Source organism: Mus caroli, unplaced genomic scaffold (genome assembly GCF_978045245.1).
Source record: "Mus caroli unplaced genomic scaffold, Mus_caroli_1 scaffold_8, whole genome shotgun sequence".
NCBI lineage: Eukaryota > Metazoa > Chordata > Mammalia > Rodentia > Muridae > Mus > Mus caroli.
This window is the reverse complement of record NW_028227263.1, coordinates 120,643,329-120,666,842: the sequence shown is the minus strand read 5'-3', so window position 1 is coordinate 120,666,842 and position 23,514 is coordinate 120,643,329. Positions and strand designations below refer to the sequence as shown.

Genomic DNA, 23,514 nt, shown 5'->3' with positions numbered 1-23,514 from the left:
TATCCCAGAGTTCCTCTCTCCCTGCCAGAACTCCCATCTCCAATTTCCTGCCTTAGCTAACAGGCCATCAGATTTTTATTGACAGGTGCTGCTTCCATACAGGACACAAGAGAGTCTCTCTACAGGTCTTCTCATGTCATGGGGGGGGGGGGTGTGATATCAAGACACAAAGTAACAGTCAGGGAATGGAATCCCAGAGACAGGAGCTTGGCTTTGAATCAATCATGGATACACAGCCTACTGCCCATACCTTGACCTAACAATGCATGGTGAGTTCTTCCCCTGCCCAGTAGGGGGCACCTGTGCACTGTTACCTTCGAGCATCACCCATAGGGAGAGATTACAGGAAAGCCACCTGAGCCAAGAACAGAGAGGAGACACTCTGCTAATACACAGAGACTGTCTCTCTGGACCTTTTTGTTTTGTTTTGTTTTCTCCATTTAATTTTTTATTAGATATTTTCTTTATTTACATTTCAAATGGTATCCTCTTTCCTAGTTTCTTCTCTGAAAATCCCCTATCCCCTCCCCCCTCCCCCTGCTCCCCAACCCACCCACTCCCATTCCTGGTCCTGGCATTCCCCTATACTGGGGCATAGAGCCCTCACAGGACCAAGGGCCTCTCCTCCCATTGATGACAGACTAGGCCATCCTCTGCTACATATACAGCTAGAGCCACAAGTTCCACCATGTGTTTTCTTTGATTGGTGGTATAGTTCCAAGGAGCTCTGGGGGTACTGGTCAGTTCATATTGATGTTCCTCCTACGGGGCTTCAGACCCCTTCAGCTCCCTGGGTCCTTTCTCTAGCTCCTTCATTGGGGACCTTGTGCTCCATCCAATGAATGACCGTGAGCATATACTTCTGTATTTGTCAGGCACTGGCAGAGTCTCTCAGGAGACAGCTATATCAGGCTCCTGTCAGCAGGCTCTTGTTGGCATCTGCCTAGTGTCTGGGTTTGGTGGTTGTTTATGGAATGGATCCCCCCAAAGGTCGTTCCTTCCTCTCTGGACCTTCTACCAAGGACAGTACAGCCCAGAATATCCAGCTCATCTCCTCTTGCATTTCTCAGGACCTGAAGCTCTTTCTGTTTCTAAATTTGTGTCCATAGGCCAACCTGATGCCAGATACAGAGCTGGTCTCCTCAACCAGTCATGACTCAGCTAGCCCATCAGTCTGCCCTAGAGCCATCCCTATCACCTTCCTACTGAGAGTAAGTCACACTGTCCCAGAGCCTAGAAGTCACTGAGAAAGGCAGGTGAACAGCTACTTGTGTTTCTGTGTCACAAAAGGAAACACACCCTTAGTCTGGGGCTCCAAGGCCTCCCTCTGTGATGAAAACAGCCCTCAGGCCGAGGACACAACAGAGGTCAGCACTGGGGTAGATGGGTTGACTAGGGCCCACTTCAGTCTGTGGGGGGATGGGGAACTGAAGACAAGCACAGGGAAGGGGGAACAGAGAACCCCGGAAGGGTAGGGAACAGGGAGTCCTAACAACAGGCCCTGTCCCTAGTCCATGTGACCCTGAAAGGTCCAGGCCCAGGATGAACTCAGCTCAGAGAGACAACGGACAACAGAACTGACCTGGCTGGGCCATCAGGGTTTGGGAGCAGTGCTGGAGCCCAAGCTCTTTTCCACAGAGAGAGGACAGAGCCGACAACAGATCATGGAGCCCCCCTCAGCCCTTCCCCCAATGTGTGTCCCCTGGCAGGGGCTCCTGCTTACAGGTGAGGGGAACAACCATGGGAGTGAGCAGGAAGACTGCGAAAAGATTGGGTATGCCACAGCCAGGAGCTGTATCCGGCACAGCTCCAGGGGTAGACCACACTGGGGTGGCAAGGGAATGAAGAAAAGACAGGTGGACACACGGACACATGAGAAAGCTTGGATCCGTGGACTGGGATCTCTGGTGGAGAAACAGCAGGGTCCAGGAGCACAGCGTGTTTATTTTATAGAGTTGAACAGGGAAGAGGGGTCATTGCGTACAGCTGAGTGAGGAGGTGGGGTTTGAGGGAAACAGTTGGACTGTCCTAAGAGCCGTCTCTGGAGGGGAGAAGTCTTCAGGGCACAAATATCCATGGGTCAGGGAGACAGCTATGGTGGACATTTTCTGTATTCAGTGTCCCTACTCCCACCTAGTGCCCTGTGAGGAAGGACTTGCCGTCCTTCTGAGCCTGAAGTTATGGGGAACTTGAAGTGGCCACGCATATCAACAGCACACATTCACTTCAGTCCCTGGGGTTTCCTCCATTCCCTACATGGCTGGAGTCTCCTAGAGAATATAAGATTCTAGGAAGGGACAAAGGCTTCTCTTGGCCCAGGAAGGGAAGGGACAAATACAGGGACAAGAGTGAAACCACTAGCCAAGTGGGACTGAGCAGCTATTCAATTTTTGGACTTCCCATTCACAGATACCCATTGTTAATGGGACTACAGGCTGTAAGTCATCACAATAAACTCCCTTAATAAGGTGCAGACATTCCATAAATTCTGTGACTCTAGAGAATCCTTAGGACTGATTCTCACAAGGTGTCAAGGTTGTAGAACATGAAAGTCCTTGTGCACACAGATAAGCACCGGAGAAGGCAACAAAGTTAAAACACCCAGGCTTGTCTCTTCAAAGATAGATGAAGACCTGTCTTCCTCGGGGAACGAAGGGAAAGGATGTAGTTTACAGCCTGCTGGTCCTTTGCTATCCTTGCAAGGGCCGGTCTTCGCCAGAGCCCTCCAGAATGTTGCATTTGTATATCCCAGACTTTCCCCCCTAAATCTTGAGCATTGCTTCTTAGTTCATAAAATCCACCCTTATGAGTGCTGTCTCACTTGTACATCAGAATAGCCTGCGTGACCTCCGGGTTATCCTAGGGACAGGTCACTCCTGTGTTTACCTCAGACATTCTCTGGAGACCCTTATCTTGAGCATTGCTTCTAAGTCAACAAGAACCCATCTTTATGAAAGAAGCCATCTGCACTCTGTAAAGAGTCTCAACGGAAACACATCTTAAGCTTCGTTGTACACTTGGAAACGAATTAGTTGTCATCAGGAATACTTTTTTTTTCCAAAATTGTGCTGTGCTTAAATATGGCTAAAATTAGCCAGTGTTAGACTCCAGAAGTTTGACCCAGCCCTGGTTAACTAAGTTGTGCTGAACTGAGTTTCATTCTTACCACACGTAAGTCATTTCCCTGCCGGCCTGATGTTTGCAGGGACTTAAAAAAACAAAAACTAAAACAAAAAAACAAAGAAACAAACAAAAAACCCTGGACCAGTAAATACTCTGCCCACAGTTACAAAGCTGAACCCTCAACATACAGGATCATGGCAACATCCCTGATTCCTACACAGGTATCTGAGCCTATTATCAACACTGGGCTAACAGCTGGGTCAAACAAATCCCTGTTCTCTCAGAGACGTGATATTAGGCAGAAAGACAGACCACCAAAGGCATCTAGATAGTGTGTTTGACAAAAAGCCATGAACAGAACAGCACAGGGAAGATCAGAAAGTGGAGACCCAAAGTTGCATCCCACAAGGCTGAGTCTTGAAAACCTGACTGGCATGACCAGGGCCTGAAGAAAGGACAGACACACAGATGTACAGAGAAACTGGGATTAGGTGGGCCATGAGCTCTGATGGAGATGTACCAAGAGGAGCTGAGAAACTTGGCATACTTATTTTGTACATCTGAGTTGAAGAGACAGGTTTATTGTATACAGCGGAACAGGGAGGCAGGCAAGTTGGTTAATCTCAGTGGAAGGAAGAGTCTCAGGTTCACACACACTCACACATACACAATCACATCCAACAAGAGGAAGCCATGGTTGACAGTTTCTACATACACTGGCTTTAGCTAAAGGTCAGTCACTCGTAACATCCATATATAGACCAGAAAAGAATCTTGCCATACTGAGCCTGACCCCAGGAAGGCATTGTCATTCCCATGGGTCTGGGGCTTTAGGGTCCTTGACATGGCCATCTGTGCTTGGGCCAACAATACGCATTTACACACAGACTTCATCCACTGCCCACAATCCAGGGTCACTAGAAAGGGTGGCTAAGGAATACATTCCCCAGGATGCCCTGAATGGGAGTGTGCATCTGAGGACAGGGAACAGTGGGTTCCAGGGGCACCTGGGAAGGCAGTGCTGCTGGACAAACCACTTGAGAAGGGCAGGAAGTTCAGGAAGCTGATGGGAAAGAGATCAGGCTGCTGACCTCAACAGTGGCAGGGGCGGAGGGAAACACATACATACTCATACACACTCACACACATACACTCACACTTGCAAACACATATACACACACTCACATATTCACACACACACATATACTCACACACACTGACACACACATACACTCATACATGGGCACACACTCACACACATACACACTCACACACACATATACAAACACATACACACTCACACACACATACACACTCACATATTCACACACACATACACACTCATATTCACACACACTGGCCCACACATACACTCACATACACATGCACACACTCACTCACACACACACTCATACATATATGGCTGTTGAACAGAGATACCTATCCATGACACAGGACCCTGTCTTCCTATACATAAAAGGTCTACGTATTAATGTTTTTCTCTACCCTCCCCCTCAGCCTCACTGCTAACCATCTGGAACATCCCCACCTCTGCGAAGCCCACTATTGAGTCGGTGCCACCTGCTGTTCTCGAAGGGAAGAATGTCCTTCTACTTGCTCACAACCTGCCTGACAACCTATTAGCCTATCACTGGTTCAAAGGAAAATGGCCGATAGACAAAGATCTAATTATAGTGTATGAACTAAAATCTCAAGAAACAAAACAAGGAACTCTATACAGCGGGAGAGAGACACTGTACCCTAATGGATCCTTGATGTTACAGAATGTCACCTTGAAGCAATCTGGAATCTACAGCCTAAATATCCATTCTGCAGATGACCAAAAATCATTGTTTGTAGAAGTCTTTGTGTACCGTAAGTGATTCTCCCTGGTCTCTAACAGCTAAATGGGGCTCATTGCATTACACACACACACACACACACACACACACTCACATATGCACTTACATAGACATGCATTCAACACAAGTCACTCACACGCATATTACATTCTCATACATACTCATGCACACACACACACATATTCATACTCACACACTCACACATTTACACACACTAACACACTCACACTGACACATGCACACACTCTCTTACTCACACACATTCACAGACACACACACTGACAACACACTCAATATTCACACACATATTTTTGTTCACACATACACACTCACATATGCATCTACACATACACTCATGCACTCACACACACAGTCTCTCTCACACATACACACTCACACACAGTCTCTCTCACACATACACACACAATCTCTCTCTCTCTCTCTCTCTCTCACACACACACACACACACACACACACAGACTGTCTGGACAGTGCCTACATGCTCTCTGCATCATGGCCCCTTACCAGGCCCCTTACTTAGTGTAGGACACACAGGATGGAAATGCACTTCACAAGAGCGACTCCTTCCCCGCATCCACACTGCAGAAGGCAGGCTGGTTTGAAGGGGAAGCTCTGCCCTACACATGGTCTCTGGCCCAGGGCCTGGAGGACTCGGTTAAGAACTGGGTAACCACTCAGGTGGTTGTGAGCACTGTGAGGCTAGTCTATAGACAAGACAGAAATCCCCATAGCAGTTACCCTGCTGAAAGGAAGCCAAAGCAGGAGGAAATGCAGTTGCTGAGTCTGGGCTACAGGGGGCTTGAGTGCTGGTCAGAGAATGGGAGGTCTGTCTACAGCCACAGTTCTCTTCTCTATGACTGGATTGCTTCTGAGGTGCCTGTGGAGCTTTCCTAAGAGGCAGGAAGGTTGGGAGAGAGACTAGTTTGAGCCTTAGAACACTTTCATAATCCTCCAAATTCTGCAAGAGAATCACATAAATCAAGACGATGTCTAAGCATGTCCTCCAGGCACGTGCTGACTTACTGGACTTAAAATCGCGTATCTCTTTGATTGATGAGGTGGAGGGTGGGGTGGGGGTCACTGCCTTTAGGGGATGAAGAAAACAACAGTGCTCCCTTCCCTCCACACTAGACACTGGCCCAGGACAGACTCCCAAAGAGTAGGCCACTCCTAATAGTTTTGTGACAAAGAATGGAGGGAGCCCAGGCAAGATGGCATTGGCCTTCAATCCCAGCACTTGGAAGGCCAGGGAAAGAAGACTGCCTAGCAGTAGTACTAGACAAGCTCAGTAGTACTAGACATACTTAGGGGTGAGCTACAAATGAGTGAATGAACCTGCAAGCTAGTTAGATGCTGCAACACGTATAGCATCTAGATCTCTGGACAAACCCATTCTCAGTCCATACCAGAGGCCAATCCTGCCCCATTCCTGTGAACACATATGTACTCTTAAGGCTAACCCAGAAGCCATTTCACAGGTCGACACTCAGATGAGAGTATCTGGCTTACTTCTGAGGCGGCTGTGCAGATTATGGTCTATGGGGGCCTCGCAGTCACTCTAAGACCCCTGGATCTCTCTGTCCACTGCCCATCTCTTTCTTCTCTTATCACACGTGCAACTGTGCGTTCCCTGCACAGCTTGCTTCTCTCCTCCCTTCCCCCATTAATGGCTGACTGTCCCGTTCCCTTCCTGTCTACACCTGTAGCCAGACCATGCCTGCAGAACAGAGGTAGAGAACACAGAAGGCAGAAGAGGTTCCACCATTAGACAAAAAGGTCTCGCTGCCTGTGTCTGACCCAGGTCTCTTTTGTGACTGGTGTGTGACGCAAGTCACAAGACAAGACAGGGAAATTACTCCTGTCTGTACTGATTCACGGTATACAGATTCCCAGGGAGACAGGCTGCAGGCCACAGAGTTCCTGGCTCCTTCTCAATATGTCACTGCTTCTTAAAACCTTCAAGAGGGGGCTGTATCATCTAGGGCTGGCATGGGCTAACCCACCTCCACACACAACTATGTTCTCAGGATGTCTCTGTTGTCAGCTCAAGTCTAGGACTTTGCTGTCGATCTGCCCCGTCTGGGAGAACTTGCCACAGCTTGAGTTGTGGTTTCTGGGGGGCGGGGGGGTCAGAGTAAAGGGATAAAGCATTTTGCATGCATTTATTGGCTCCAAGCCACTTTGCCAGACTCTCCAGAGCAGCTACTCTTCGAAACTTATTAACATGGCATGGCATTTGTCCACATTTAGTGTCACAGACAAGGCACACTTCCTGTGAGTAGTTCCATCCATTTCACAGGACTCACGACAGGAGAATCATATGCAGTCCTGAAGGGCTGTAGACTTTAGTCTAAAGCTGACTGCACTCTAGAGAGACTTTCCTCTTAGACACAAGAACAAGGTTTTCTTCCTGAGTCCTGTCTGTCCCCCTCACTCTGACACTGGGATCCCGGATGACTGCTGAGCTGGTATTGGTCTTGCTTCAAGTCTTCTCTGTGTGGTTTCTGATCACTGCTCTTGGGCTTAGGATAGACTATGGGTCATGGGATGTCACATGCTGACTTGTCAACATGACAGCCTGGGAAAGCCAAGCCTCAGGCTGAGCAGTGGAGAGCAACACAGCAGACAGGACTCAAGCACACCTGACCTAAGTGTTTGGTTTCAGCCCCATCAAGGCGCTGAAGTGCATATTTTACACACCAAAGCAGACCTGGCCTCCAGGTTCTCCCAGCATCCCTCAGTCCCTACCTAGCATACCCAGCCTCCAACCTGAACTTTCCAGCCCAGGGTGGGGCTGCCCTTCCCCCCAGAGGCTCTGCCCTATACAATCCAGACAGTTTGGTCTCTCTCTTCTTTCTCTCTGCACCTGCATGTGCGCCCTTTCCCTCTTTCTCTTCCCCTTTCCCCACTTCTATCTCCCCATGGTGACTTCCCTGGCATTGGTCCTTGGGGCCAGTGAACTCAACCAAGAGCAGCTTCCCAACAAACCTGAATTTAATATAATCTCATCTGTCTTGAATTGGCTCCTTTCACCAGTGAAGAAATAACTCATCACTAAGGTCAGGCAGTGAGGGCAGGAGAGCCAGGCAGGACTGCTGCTGCCATTCCCAGGTCAGTCCACATCCAAACTCTGCCGCTCAGCTCCCATGTGAGAAAGCCAGTGATTCTCCAACACCCGAGGGCCTGAGTGCCCAGAGCCTTGTGTATCTGTCTGTGGCTCACTCCTCCTTGGTGGATGGGTGAGAGATGCACACCCTTATTAGGGAGAGGACTTTCCAGGTATCCAGTACCACACAGATCACTCTTTTCTGTTATCTACACAGCTCTGTTAAGCAAACCCTCCATAACAAGCAACAGGACCACTGCTGTGGAGGGTCAAGACACTGTTGAGTTAACTTGCGAACCTCCCTTCCAGAAAACAACCTACCTGTGGCATCTAAACGGTAAGAAGCTTCACATTGGCGACCGCGTCGTCCTGTCTCGGGGTAATGCAACTCTCACCTTGTTCAAGGTCTCTAGGCATTTCAGAGGACACTATGAGTGCGAAGCTAAGAACCCGCTGAGTGCCTTCCATAGTGACCCGTTCACTCTGGATGTTTTCTGTGAGTAACTTCTATTCCTGTCTTATCCCTGCAGCTCAATACACGTCCATGACACTGACTCTTGCCCCTGAACCAGACTGGCCACCCCATGTGCTCCAATGGTCTACATCCTGGCAGACCAAGACTTTAGACAGACAGTAAAGGGGCTGAGGATCAGTGCTAGTGACAGAAAGCAGGGCATGATCCATGTTTGAGTTCTTTAATGGACAGGATGTGAGTGGAATCCTCTGTGTGTGTGTGTGTGTGTGTGTGTGTGTGTGTGTGTGTGTGTGTGTGTGTGTGTGGAATGTTAGAGAGGGACCTGAAGCCCTCAGAGGAAACTATGACTTATCCAAGGGCCAGCCCTGCCTATCACAATTGTAAAGCAAGGTTGTCACCCTGCTCAGGGACACACTGACCTTCTACAGAACAGGATCTTTCTGTGTCCTTTATGGCATCACGTCTTTCTCTTTCCCCCAGATGGCCCAGATACCCCCGAAATATTTCCCCCAAACAAATACTTCGAGGAAGGCAAGAGCATGTGGCTCTCCTGCCAAACAGTGTCTCACCCCAAAGCACACTATTCCTGGAATATCAATGGAGAACCCTGGAATTCTAGACAAGAGGTATCTATCTACCAGGTCGGCATACGTAATAATGGACTGTATACCTGCCTCGTCAATAACCCAGCGACTGGCCGCAATAATTCCAAAGACAAAGAAGTTATAATAGTTGGTAAGTGGCTTCTTGGAACATCAGGGCCAATCTCTGGGTGTGGGCTCTGGTTTTCTATAAAGAGCAGAGGAAGGAAATCCGTGGCTCCTGTTCATGGCTGCAAGCCAACCCTGGTCCTCCTCTGGGGTGCCTTGACCCTGTTCATGGCTGCAAGCCAACCCTGGTCCTCCTCTGGGGTACCTTGACCCAGGAGACACTCTTTTCTCCTGAATACACTGACTTCTCTCTGCTGACCTGGGGTTCAATGTGGATTTCAAAGAGGGATATTCTAAATGTCGCAAGCCTCCGGCACGATTAGTACATGCTGGGGGGGAGGGGGTCCTGCTGCTCCTTCATCCTCTGGGTTGCCTCTTGTCTTTTACACTCTCCATGATCTACAAAGGACACCAGGACACTACAACATGCTCACACCACTCTTTGCCCACCTGTGGAGTTGGGAACACTTCACCCCCAACAGAAGGTACACAGCAGTTGACGGCTCTCCCCGGTTCTGCTCCGCCCTGCTGACTGGTTCTATTGTGACTCCACCTGCAGTCGGACAGGATGGTTGGAGAGTTACCGTGAAACACCTATCCAGAATCTGGATAAACCCTGAAGCCAGTCAATGCCAGAACCATCATGGGGTCAGGAGTTTGATACTGAGAAAAAAGTGAGCTTTGGAGTCGGCGTCCCTAAGCCAGGTCCTTGCTCTGATGATGTGTCGTGGGAGGTTGTGGACACTTGGTGCACAGGAGAGAGCAGATGGTTTCACTGTGGGATCCCTGCTTGGGAGGCAAAGGAAATATGGAAGAGCACAATGGGTAAGGAGATGGCTCAGCCAATAAAGTGTCTGCCACAATGACACCCTTACTCCAACTAGGCCACATCTCCTAATAGTGCCACTCCCTGGGCTAGCATATTCAAGCCAGCACAGTATGAATGTACATACGTATGTATGTGTGTATGTATGAAAATAAGAAGTGAAAACAAGAATGTAATATCTGTCTAGAGAGAGAGACATAATATCTATATATAGGTAATGTCTATATAGAGAAATAATTATAGAATGAGTGTGAATAAAGTATAGTAAGATGTGTTTCTTGAAAATGTCATAATGAAGCTTATTATTTTGTATGAAAATCTAGAGTTCCCTGATGGTAAAGATGTTGGACATTGGAGCCTAGAAGAGATTCTTGTTATGAAAGCTAGCGACATGCCCCAGGGTAATGCCAGGAGACATGGGAGAAGAGAGGTTTAAACAGATGTCCTCACTCTCCCTATAGACTGTCTCCTGAACCAAGATGGAGGGAATCTCTGCAGTGCTGGAGACAACTTCAGGGCCATCCTCTGGTCCCCAAGAGCTGGCTGAAACCTTTCTGTAAAGAAAGACTCCTTTTAGCAGGTCCTCTCTTCTATATGTTAACAGAGAAATTGCCAAAGCCCCATATCCAAGTCAAAAACGAAACAGTCTTAGAACGTCATTTTGTGGACCTGACCTGCATACTGGAAAATACTGGAGTTTCCATCGGGTGGATATTCAACAATCAGAAACTGAAGGCCACAGATAGAGTGTCGTTCTCCTGGAACAACAGAAGGCTCACCATAGACCCAGTCACAAAGGAGGATGCCGGGGCATACCAGTGTGAGGTCTCCAACCCCCTCAACACCAGGCAGAGTGATCCAGTCAAACTGGCTGTGCTCTGTGAGTGACCAGGTTTCTTTCCCTCTGACATGTTACCAGGGGATTTCTTTGGGGGGGGGGGTTGTTCTTTTTTTGTTTTTGTTTTGGCTTTTGGGGGTATTATTTATTTATTTACATCCCAAACATTGCCTCCCTCCTGGTCCCCCCTCACAGAGTCCCTCCCCTCAGCCCCCTCCCCTTTGCCTCTGAGAGGGTGGGCCCCACCAGGGGGTTTCTTAAAAGCTTATTATTATTGGGTAGCACACAGGTACCATAGTACACACGTGGAGATCAGAAGATGCGCTTAGGTCTCTCCCCTTTACCTCTACCTGGGTTATAGGGACCCAACTCGGTCAGTTTTGTTCATGACACTATTGAACTGTACCATCTCCAAGTACTGGGGGATTCTTTACCGATAGTGTGCAAAACTGACGACAGGCCCAGGGAAGAGAATGTCAGCTGAGACACCTGTATCGTGAGGCATGCTATCATCCATTATTACCCCCACATTTGGGAGGCTGAGGCAGGAGGATGGAGAGAAAGACCAGCCTGACTTACAGACCAAGAACCTCTCTCTAAGTAACATATACACAAATAGAACCCAAACTGTAAACCCAATACAAAGTCAATTACTAAGAGTCAAGCTCTGAGTCTGGCACCCGATCGCTGGGATCCATGGGCAAATGGCTCCAGGAGACCCATTGATAACAGCATCCATGGATGGTCTTGTCCCCTGCAAAAATGGCAGTGTTTCAAGGTAAGTCTGCATGCCGTCACACCTACTGTGCGTCATGTTCAGACTCCAGCATGAGACACAACACCAGAACAAGACAAAGTGCGCTGCTCTGGTGGTGAGAGCCAGGCCAGGACACGTCTGTGCAGTTTTCCACGCAGACAGTTGCTCTGAGAGGCTTTGTGTGGCTGAGGTCTTTTGCTGCTTTGGGAACCGTGTCCCAGCCCAGGCTTCCTCTCAGGATGGAGATGATGATTGTCATGAACTCTGATCCTCCTGCCTCCACAGCCAGCTGCTGCTCCTACAGATGTGCACCCCACCTCTGGGTTTTTCTGAATATTTCTGATGACCTGAGATTGATTTAATCCAGGGAGATGAAAGCCATGGGTGGAGAAGGCTTCCTCTCCTGTGCCGTTTACCTTGACCTTGCGCAAGAGGCTTTTCTGTATGGTGTTTTTATGGTAAATTACATATATTATATATAATTATATTTATATAAGTTATATGTAATTTGTATAATTATAAATATATATCATTATCTATAACATACATTATACCTGTATGTTGTGTATTATGTTTATGTTATGTTATATGTATTACATGTTACATGCTACACATTACATATTATTTATTAATTTATATTTTATTGTGTAATTTTATATGATATACATGTTATATAATATATTTATAATGTATATAAATTATAATATAAAATATAATATATTTGTGGTATATTATATATGGTATTTTTGGTTTTAGCTATTTTAAAGTATATATCTAATATATATAGGAATATAAAATATTACATGTTACATATATTTATAATCTATAATATATGTAAAATATAATCTATATTGATGACCTACATTATATAATATATACAATATATATTATGTATGGTATTTCCTGTTTTAGCTATTTTGAAGTGTACATTTACAGGGTTGTGTAGCCATGGTCCATTTCCAGAACTTTATCATTTTAACACACAAGTCTTCATAGTCATTATATGTTAGCTTTAGGGACAGTGACAAGCAGGTATGTGGATCACCAGCACCCATATATAAGCAGGATGTGGCAGGAAATGTCAAGGTAGAGACAGAATAGCCAGGCTAGCCAACTGATGCACTACAGATCTATGAGACCCTCTGTCCCCAAAAAGAGGAAGAAACAAGTGACAAACTGATTGTGGATAACCTCAACATCAACTTCTGGTTTCCATGCAGATATGCACACATGCGCACATGCAGTCACACAGAGCCAGTAGCGCCCCTCCCACTTCAGCTCCCGTAACTACCATTCTACAATGTAACCAACTACCCCAGGCCTTTCACATTAGCAGAGTAACACATGAACAGTTCTTTATATCTGCCGTTCTTCATTAGCTGTATTGTTTATCTTTCCCCTGCCCCGCCCCCCGCCCCCAAGATAGGGTTTCTCTATGTAGCCCTGGCTGTCCTGAAACTCATTCTGTAGAACAGGCTAGCCGAACTCACAGAGATCCACCAGCCATTGCCTCTCAAGTGCTAGGATTAAGCATGTTTGCCACCACTCCCAGCATTTTTTTTTTTAATGTCAGGTCTCTTTCTTCTTTTTGAATTTGGGCTGTTTGTGGTTTTTACTGTGACTATTGTTGAGTCATGAGAAGCCTCTATGTATTTTGACTCATGTTCACATTTACAATACATAACATTTTTTAGCAGTTGAAAAGGTCTTTCCACTTTCTTGATAACAACCTTGGTCTATTACTTGTTAATAGTGATTTAACCACTAGCCGGGCGTGGTGGCGCACGCCTTTAATCCCAGCACTCGGGAGGCAGAGGCAGACGGATTTCTGAGTTCGAGGCCAGCCTGGTCTACAAAGTGAGTTCCAGGACAGCCAGGGCTATACAGAGAAACCCTGTCTCGAAAAACCTAAAAAAAAAAAAAAAAAAATAGTGATTTAACCAGCATCCTAGCTATACATACTTTGGAGAAGTAGAATGTGTTCTTTGATATCTGTGTACAAGGCAGAGTGTTTAACTAAGCCAATTAGTATCCATTACCTCATTTATCTCCCATTTGTTGTGATGAGACATTTGAAATTCATTGTAGCTACTTTGAAATATAATTCTCTATAGGTTACTTCTAATCTGGTCCTCTTCCCATGTGAAATTTATATCCTGCTATCAATAGCTCCTCAGTATTTTCTTCCTATGCCAACTCCCTAATAAGCACCTTTCAGCCTTCTATTTACAAAGAAGTTCAGCTTTTTAACTGGGCAGCTGTTTCCTCTGAAATAAACATGTGGTTGTGGTCAGAAGGAATGCAAACTCACAAGTCTCAAGAAGCTCCTGAAACTAACAGTACCCACTCACCTCTCCCTGAGGCTGTATAGAATAACTGTTTCTGGGAGAGTAGGCTTTCCTATCCACCAATGCAGATTTGTGAGCTGTTACCCATGCTGGGATGGACTTGTCTGTGATGTGGCTGCCTTCCAGTCATTCATGTTTCTGTTAAGTAACCCTTTGCCCATGTTCCTATAAGTAACTTCAATAAACTCACTGATTCACTGTGCTCAATTCTGGTAAAATCACTTCTTTGATCAGTCAAAGTGACACAACACAATTGGCATCTGAATAAAGACTTATAGTCGTACCAGGCTCAGTTCAATGATTGGCTGTGAGTATCTGTATCTGCATCTGTATTGGTTAGGTGCTCGTAGGACCTCCCAAGAAACAGCCATACCAGGCTCCTGTCAGCAAGTGCTTCTTGGCATCAGCAAAAGTGTGAGGGTTTGGTGTCTGCAGATAAGATGGATTCCTAGGTCGGGGGGGGGGGTCTCTGGATAGCCTTTCCTTCAGTCTCTGTTCCATGTTTTTGTCCCTGTCTTTCCTTTAGACAGGAACATTCCTGTGTTAACAACTTTGAGATGGGTGGGCGGCCCCATCCCTCAACTGGAGGCTGTGCCTATCTACTGGAGGTGGTCTCTACAGGTTCTATCTTCCCTTTGTTGAGTATTTGGCTCAAGTTATCCTCTTTGGGTCCTGGGAGCCTCTTGCTTCCCTGGAGTCTGGACCGTTCTAGTAGCTATCCCCAGTTCTCCAACCCCCACTGCTAAATATTTCTTTTTTTTTTTTTAAGATTTATTTATTTATTATATGTAAGTACACTGTAGCTGTCTTCAGACACTCCAGAAGAGGGCACCAGATCTCGTTACAGATGGTTGTGAGCCACCATGTGGTTGCTGGGATTTGAACTCTGGACCTTTGGAAGAGCAGTCGGGTGCTCTTACCCACTGAGCCATCTCACCAGCCCGTGCTACATATTTCTATTCGACTTCCTGAGCCTCTGTACTTCTGTCCCTTCCAATACCTGATCCTGCCCCGCCTTTTTTGCTCTCCCCATCCTCTCTCCCTCACAGGTGCCTCCCTCCTCTATTTCCTGTGATTATTTTGTTCCCCCTTCTATATAGGATTGAAGCATCGACTTTGGTCTTTCTTTTTCTTAAGGTCCATATGGTTTGTGGGTTGTATTGTGCGTATTCAAAGCTTTGGGGCTAATATACACTTATCAGTGAATGTTCTTTTGTGTCTGTGTGTTCTTTTGTGTCTGGGTTACCCTCACTCAGGATATTTCCTAGTTCCATCCATCTGCCTGTGAATTTCATAAGGTCATTGTTTTTAATAGTTGAGCAGTACTTCACTGTGTAAATGTACCACATTTTCTTTATGCATTCTTCTGTTGGACATCTGGCTTGTTCCCAGCTTCTGGCTATTATATATAAGGCTGCTATAAACATAATAGAGCATGTGTCCTTGTTATATGTTGGAACATCTTTTGGATATATTCCCAGTAGTGGTATAGCTGGGTCTTCAGGTAAAACCATTTCTGATTTTCTGAGGAACCATTGGATTGATTTCCAAAGTGATTTTGCCAGCTTGCAGTACCACAGCAATGAAGGAGTGCTACTTTTTCTCCACATCATCTCCAGCATCTGCTGTCACCTGGATTTTTTTATCTTAGCCATTCTGATTGGTTGAGATGGAATCTCAGGGTCATTTTTATTTGCATTTCCCTGATGACTACTAAGGATGTTAACTATTTCTTTAAGTGCTTCTCGGCAATTCCAGATTCCTCCGTTTTGAATTCTTTGTTTAGCTCTGTACCCTATTTTTAATAGGGTTATTTGGTTTTCTGGAGTCTAACTTCTTGAGTTCTTTGTATATTTTGGATATCAGCCCTCTATCAGATGTAGGGTTAGTAAAGATCTTTTCCCAATCTATGGGTTGTCATTTTGTCCTATTGCCAGTGTCCTTTGCCTTACAGAAGCTTTGCAATTTTATGAGGTCCCATTTGTCTATAGTTGATCTGAGGGCCTGAGCCACTGGTGTTCTATTCAGGAAATTTTCTCCTGTGCCCATCTATTCAAGGATCTTCCCCCACTTTCTATTCTATTAGATTCAGCATTGCTAGTTTTTGTGAAGGCCCTTAATCCACTTGAACTTGAGCTTTGTACAAGGAGATAAGAATGGATCAATTTGCATTCTTCTACATGCTGACCACCAGTTGAACCAGCACCATTTGTTGAAAATGCTGTCTTTTTTCCACTGGATGTTTTTGGCTTCTTTGTCAAAGATCAAGTGACCATATGTGTGTGGGTTTATTTTGGGGTCTTCAATTCTATTCCATTGATCTACCTGTATATCTCTATACCAATACCATGCGGTTTTTATCACTATTGCTCTGTGGTACAGCTTGAGGTCAGGGATGGGCCTGGGGACCCCAATGGAAGAGCTAGGGGTAAGACTGAAGGAGCTGAAGGGGATGGGAACCTCACAGGTAAAACAATATCAACTAACTGGACCACCCAGAGCTCCCAGAGACTAAACCACTACCCAAAGAATATACAGAGAGGGAGCCATGGCTCCAGACACATATGTAGCAGAGGATGGCCTTATCTGCTATCAATGGGAGGGGAGAGCCTTGGTCCTGTGGAGGCTTGATGCCCCAAACATAAGGGGGATTCTAGAGTGGTAAGGTGGGAGTGGGTGAGTGGGTGGAGAGCTCCCTCTTAGAAACAAAGAGGAGAGGGAGTGGGGGGGGAAAGATGGGGAGTTGTGGAGGGGTAACCGGGAAGGGGAATATTATTTTAAATGTAAAAGAATAAAACAATTAATAAAAAAAAGAAAGAAGCCAGGTGGTGGTGGCACACACCTTTAATCCCAGCACTCGGGAGGCAGAGGCAGGCGGATTTCTGAGTTCGAGGCCAGCCTGGTCTACAAAGTGAGTTCCAGGACAGCCAGGGCTACACAGAGAAACCCTGTCTCGAAAAACCAAAAAAAAAAAAAAAAACAAAAACAAAAACCAAAAAAGAAAGAAAGAAAGAAAGAAAGACAGAAAGAAAGAGAAAGAAAGAAAGAAAGAAAGAAAGAGAGAGAGAGAGAGAGAGAGAGAGAGAGAGAGAGAGGGAGGGAGGGAGGGAGGGAGGGAGGGAGGGAGGGAGGGAGGGAGGGAGGGGAGGGGAGGGGAGGGGAGGGGAGGGGAGGGGAGGGGAGGGGAGGGGAGGGGAGGGGAGAGCTAGAGAGATGGCTCAGTGGTTAAAAGCACCGAATGCTCTTCCAAAGGTCCTGAGTTCAAATCCCAGCAACCACATGATGACTCACAACCATTTCTAACAAGATCTGACTCCCTCTTCTGATGTGTTTGAAGACAGCTACAGTGTACTTACATATAATAAATAGATAAATAAACCTAAAAAAAAGAAAGAAGAAGAATCTATTTTTAATAAAAGTGAAGAAAAGAAAAAGAAATCACAAAAAAAAAAGACTGATAGTATCAAGGATGAGCTGGGGAGAGGTAGTCACACGGCCACAGCAAAGGGTGCCAACACATGGAACTGGCCTGATCATGCGAGTATGCATTATCTGTTAAGCTACTCTCAGTGTGGTACCTTTTTCAGTGTGATATGATGGCACACCACCTAGTAATGTTGGAGGCTGTAAATTCCATATGGTGGATCATAGGGCATACAATCAAGGCATGCAGAGAGCACTGAAAGTGGAGTGCCCTTTGAGGAGATCCCAGGGTGACCATCTTTCTGTAATGGTATGGGTAGCATGCTATCCTTGGTGAAAGAGGTGGACCATGTGACTTTTTGATGGACTTCAGAATATATTATGACACTGGAATAGTGCACACAAGAGATGATCATAAGTAGATGCCTTTGTTTTGGTGGCAGAAAGTGATGTTCACCTTTTTCCCACAAGGAATTTGCCTGAATGAGAGAGGATACAACAGGCAAAGGCATGTAGACTGTCTCCATTGCATTAGTCTCTATTTGGGGGGTAAGGGGATGTTGAGGGAGATAGAGAAAGAGACAGAGAAACAAAGAGAGATATAGAGAAAGAAAGACAGAGAGACAGAGAGGCAGAGAGAGACAGAGAACCAGAGAGAGACAGAAGGGGAGGTTGAGATGGTTGGATGTGGTATAAAAGTCTCCATTAGATTCAGAACCCACGAGAGCCATTGAGAGTAACAAGGAAGAGAACATGATAGCAGTGATAGGTGCTCCCCTCTCAGGTCTGACCTTTAACACAGAACAAGTCACATTTCCACACACAGAGCCTTAGTAGAGGCTCAGTGCAAGAGGCTACGATGATAGCTGAGTTTACAGCCCCTGATCTGCTTGTTGAGAAAGGCTTTCAAACAATGAGAACTCCAACCAGAGCCTGGATTGTGAGAATTCTAGTTCGAGTGTGGAGAGATTGCTCTGGGAAGCAGGGGAACTGGGTGATGTGAACAACCACCAGTCCTGAGACAAAGGCTTTCTAACCTGAGGGACTGTGGCAGTAATCAGTTCCCAGTTGAATGGCTGTATGAGTGATTAGGTATGATGTTAACATCACCGACCAGTATTAGGACCTGGAAAACAACAGAACAGCTCTTTCTCTCTTTTTTTTTCTCCCACTTCCCTTTCTCCCTCTTGCTCTGGGCCCTGCTCACTCCAAGTCCATAGTTCTTTACTTGTTTCTCATTACAGATGGTTGTGAGCCACCATGTGGTTGCTGGGAATTGAACTCATGACTCAGAAGAGCAGTTGGTACTCTTAACCTCTGAGCCATCTCTCCTGTCCAGAGCAGCTCTTTCTAAGAAAGCGGTGTGCACACAGTCAGTAGCCAGTTTACTGGGCTTCAGAGAGAGGTCCATTGTAGAATCTATTCTTTATGGGGAAGAAGTTCAGTTACAGATGAAGGATTTGGGCAAGTATACACAAAGTCTGTAAAGTACAAAGGCAAGCAAGGGGCTGGAGAGATGACTCAGTGGTTAAGAGCACTGACCGTTCTCCCAAAGGACCTAGGTTCAATTCCCAAAACCCACATGGTGGCTCACAGCCATCTGTAACTACAGTTCCAGGGAATCTGGCACCCTCACACAGACATACATGTAGGTAAAACACCAATATACATAAAATTAAAAAAAAAAAAAAACAAACAAGAGGCTGGAGAAATGGTTTAGTGATTAAGAGCACTGTCTGCTCTTCCAGAGGTCACCATCTGTAATGGATCTGATGCCCTCTTCTGGTGTCTGAAGACAACTACAGTGTATTCATATACGTACAATAAATAAATCTTATATTAAAAAAAGTGCAAGCGGGGAGGGGGGAAGGATGATATCGTAGAGATCCAGTCCTGTAAAGAGACACCTCGATCATAGCAATTCCTATAAAGGAAAACATTTACTTGACACTGGCTTACAGTTTCAGAGGTTCAGTCCATTGTCAGAGCAGGAAGTATAGCAGTATGCAGGCAGACATGAAGAAGGAGCTGAGAGTTCTACATCTTGATCCACAGGCAGCAGAAGGAGACTGTGTGGCACACTTGGTGTAGTTTGAGCTAGGAGACCTCAAAGCCCACCCCCACGGTGACACACTTCCTCCAACCAGGCAACACCTCCTAATAGTGTCTCTCCCTATGGACCAGGCATTCAAACACATGAGCCTATGGGAGCCATACCTATTCAATCCACCACAGATGTTTAAGTGCAAAATGAACTATGTCCACGTGACTCAAAGGCAAATATAGGGATCCATGAAGAGCCAGAGTAGCTTTGAAAACAACGAACAGAACCCCAGATGCTGTGTTAGTGATTTTAAAGCCTGCACAGTGGCTTCCAGGAAACACGATGAGTTGAGAATATTATGCTTGGCCTAGGGGTGCACAGTCATTCCCCCAAAGCATGTGGCATAGAATATAATTGACACGGAGACTGTCTGCCCAGCCTAGGATCTTTACAGCAGTGGACTACAGCCCTGGAGGCTGAGCTAGGCCAGGCAGTGCAAGCCAGCCCTGGAAAGTGGCTGACCGGCTTATGGAAAATATCTGTAGATTATGGAGGGATATATGGAGGAAAGCACCCCCCCATGCCAGTGTACCCAGTCTTACTCTGTTAATGAAACCATTGAGGTAAGCGATGAAATAGATCTCTGAATGCCATATTAGGCCTTGCTAATATCTCTCTTTGTTAACATCCCCATAGCAACCTAACATCAGTTGTCACTTACTCTGACTGGATGAAGGTGGGCCTTCAGATAGACACATGGCCCACCCTCTGCAAAAAAAAAATAGATTTTGTTACATAATGCTAACTTTGGGTTGATTGTCTTAGAGATTTGTAAGAGGCATCTAGAAGAATAAAGACATTATTTACTGGGCTGGGTCACCCAGCCTCACTTCACACCTCCCTCCCCCCAGTCACCTCTGGACCTTCTTATAGAAGATGTATCCCCCAAAGCAACAGACAGGGACACCCGCCATGCCGAGAGTACCTTTCTGATACCCACCATAAAATGACTGTAATTCCCTCTTCTGATATCCTTCCACCACAGATCAACCGTCAAAAAATTTCCCGTTGTCACCCCTGATTGTGGCTAGCTTGGTTGCTGAAGTCCTGGCTGGGCTGGCTATCCTAGGAAGCCTGGTGTATTTGGTGTTTCTCAAGAAGTTTGACAAGTATGGTGCCTTTCCTCTTCCCCTTCCTCCCTGCTTGGGAACGGAAAAGGTTTTCTTCATCTCTGTCCCTGGACTAAGCCTTTCCTATAATGCCTGCTTCTCATTAACTCTCGGAGGTCCTCAAATCCCTGCCTTCCCGATGACTCCCCAATCCCTCTCTCTGTTGCTCATGTCCCTGCCATTCCCATATGGCTTAGAGTAAAAGACCCCATTGTATTTCTCTGTCTCCCAGTCGGGAAAGCCGCAAAAGAATACACGGGGAGGAACAAAAGAACTGGACGAGAGCAAAAGAGTAGTACAGAAAGGTAGGTGGGAGAATCTAGAGGAGACGCAAGCATCCTCGGGGTCCCCTGGAACAACCTCCCTGTGGGAGACGAGTTGGGGTGTGTGTGAAGATAGACTGTGCAGAGCACCCAAAAGATCCACTCCCCCAAAATAACCATCCCCAGCACCAGGTAGAAAGATAGCAAATGACAGGGCAAAGGGAGCAAAGGCCGGGAGGGGACTGCTCAGATGGGAAAGGAGGCAGCACCAAGCGAGACAAGTCAGGAGTCATGGCTCCCAGGGTGCTCCCCAACTCAGGAAGCAAATAACAGTGGCAATGTCTCCCACTTATGTAGAGCAAGAAGTAAGAGCATTCTCAGTGAGGACAAGCCAACACTGTCCACCCCAGGTAAGCACAGCCACTGACCAAGGGGAACCAGAAGGTTCCACCACCTGTCCCCACCATGGCATCTGGGACACCAGCCACTGTCCATTGTCTGACTCACAGAGCAGATCTTCTCTCCCCAGCCCTCAGTTGCTGGAGGTCCTCACCTCTTCCCGGCCACAGGAGACCAGGTCAGTGCTGAAGGGAGATTCAGTCCATCTAGGCGGGGCAGGTCTGAGGGAACCACGTGTCCAGGAGTCCGTTCCTCTTGCTAATGGCTCCCCCGACCCCTGAGGGTGCTGGACACTCATTCTCCTTTAGGAGACTCTGCCGTGAGTGTGAATTGTGTCCCTTGTCTTCATAGGAGCACGTCCCTGACACATACCCCTGAGGAAAGATTTATCACAGCTCTGTGATCTGGGAGAACTCCTGCAGATCCAGGCTTCTGTCTTTGTTGCCTCTCTTCTGGCGCTAATAAGCTCAGTCTGCAGAACAGACTCTGTAGCACGCAAACTCTCTAGCCGGCCATGCGCATCACCAACCCTCAGCCCTCAGCGTGTCTAGCTTCGCCTCCTTCAGCTACAAATCGCGAGTCTTAGATCAACTTTGCCTTTCTGTGCTCTGGTGAATCTTCTCGTGCTTCCTCCCGCAGGTCACAGGCCCCATGACAACTCTCCTCTTGAGGCAAGTATTGCGACTCACACTTCCTGTTTCCTCTCAGAGAGCTCTGTGGGAACTGGGGACTCAGAGCCACAACTGTGCTGTCAAGTGTGTGTCCTTAGTGCCTCGTGCAATAGACAAGGAGCTTCGCCTCTCTCGTCCTTAGCCTGCTCACCTATATTCTGCCCACTATAGAGAGAGGTCAAGGGTGCGACTGAGCTCGCACCTGTAGCTCCCAGCACAAACCCAAACAAGGAAGGGCCACACCCTTCCGCCTTGTCTAGCATCATCGGAACCTGCTCTGGCCTTCAGTGGAAGGGATTCCATTCAAAGCAGTGAGAGGTGCAGGTCCTGGGATCTCTGTACTCTTGTCCTTTAATCTGTCAGGCATTGTACAGGAGAGTGGCAGGTTTCTTAGAGAAACAAGGGAGGCCCGAGAGTGAGGGTGGGCATCGGCCAAACGGCCCACTGCAGATGGAAGGCCCTCAAGGGGTGGACAATGGCCAGAGGACCACGGGCTGCGTGGTTAGGTAGGCTGGCTACTGTGTTCTAAAGTCTGCACAGACAGCCTTCCTGAGGCATGGTTTCCTACTCAGGAGATTGACAGACCGTGCAGGTTGATGAAGGAGAGGATGACTGTGTGCCTGTGTTCTCTGTCAGAAAACTCCTGCCAAAGAACTTACATCCTTTTAACAATTGATAAAGGCAGTGTTTTCAAAGCTGTCTTCCCACTCTAGTCTGGACCAGTCTTCTATCTGACGCTGTTGGTAGTCCTCTTTAGGGCTGTCTGCCGTCTTTGTACCTACCAAGGCTATTGTGTCATATTCTACTTATACTCTCAGAGGTGGAACCCACCCACAGTGAGCACACAAACCTGTCCTTCTCCCAGACACACTTTGCTGTCAAATTCCCTACAGAGGGCAAAGGCAGCCTGACGGTGCACATCCTCGCACACATCTGGCTTTCATTCTGCTCTGTAGCCCATCTGGATGTCTGACTGTGAGTGACAGGAGCCCTCTCCCACAGCTGCAGCAAGGTGAGGCTCGGGCCTGTGGTGCTGATGTCACTGATCAACTCTCGAACTTTCAGGTGGATGACGTCGCATACACTGTCCTGAACTTCAATGCCCAGCAACCCAACCGGCCAACTTCAGCCCCCAAGGCTATAGCAGTCATGGAACTGGTTTTCTGAAGTAAAAAAGAATCAACAGGATCTGGCCTGCTGACCTCACAGCCTACATACCAGTCCCTACTTTTGCCTCATCTCTTTAAACTCAGGTGACAGCAGGGCAGGGGCTTGTAGTGTGCACAATGCTTCCAAGCTGTCTCAGGTCGCTAGACAGAGAGGGATTGGTGGTGAATTAATTTACATGTTAGAGGAAAGGCAACTCAGAGGGGAGCCCCTAGAGTGCACTTGTAAAAAAGAAAAAAAGCAATGGATTGAGTTGGGGGTGGGGGGTGGGAGATGGGGGGAGGCGTCCTCATGCTGAAAGAATTGGCTTTA

At 46.9% G+C, this 23,514-nt stretch overlaps 1 protein-coding gene across 2 annotated transcripts; it reads left to right on the top strand.

Annotated features, from left to right (window-relative positions):
- Positions 1 to 1,380: 1,380 nt before the first annotated feature.
- On the top strand, positions 1,381 to 22,036 carry LOC110298946 (cell adhesion molecule CEACAM6-like). Of its 2 annotated transcripts, none has more exons than XM_085842032.1 (10): positions 1,381 to 1,725; positions 4,642 to 4,998; positions 8,330 to 8,608; positions 9,068 to 9,322; positions 10,728 to 11,003; positions 20,579 to 20,702; positions 20,935 to 21,007; positions 21,323 to 21,375; positions 21,495 to 21,542; positions 22,004 to 22,036. In XM_085842032.1, exons 1-7 carry the CDS (start codon positions 1,665 to 1,667, stop codon positions 20,996 to 20,998), a joined length of 1,416 nt encoding a protein of 471 aa, XP_085698158.1. In that variant the 5' UTR covers positions 1,381 to 1,664; the 3' UTR covers positions 20,999 to 21,007; positions 21,323 to 21,375; positions 21,495 to 21,542; positions 22,004 to 22,036. The 2 variants fall into 2 exon arrangements, with proteins under 2 accessions (XP_085698158.1, XP_021024152.1); XM_021168493.2 differs by lacking the exon at positions 22,004 to 22,036 and adding an exon at positions 21,716 to 21,983.
- Positions 22,037 to 23,514: the final 1,478 nt, after the last annotated feature.

Coding starts and splice junctions, on each gene's coding strand:
- LOC110298946 (XM_085842032.1), top strand. CDS start 1,665: ATGGAGCCCCCCTCAGCCCTTCCCCCAATGTGTGTCCCCTGGCAGGGG. Junction 4,999..8,329: donor TGTAGAAGTCTTTGTGTACC/GTAAGTGATTCT, acceptor TTATCTACACAG/CTCTGTTAAGCAAACCCTCC. Junction 8,609..9,067: donor GTTCACTCTGGATGTTTTCT/GTGAGTAACTTC, acceptor TCTTTCCCCCAG/ATGGCCCAGATACCCCCGAA.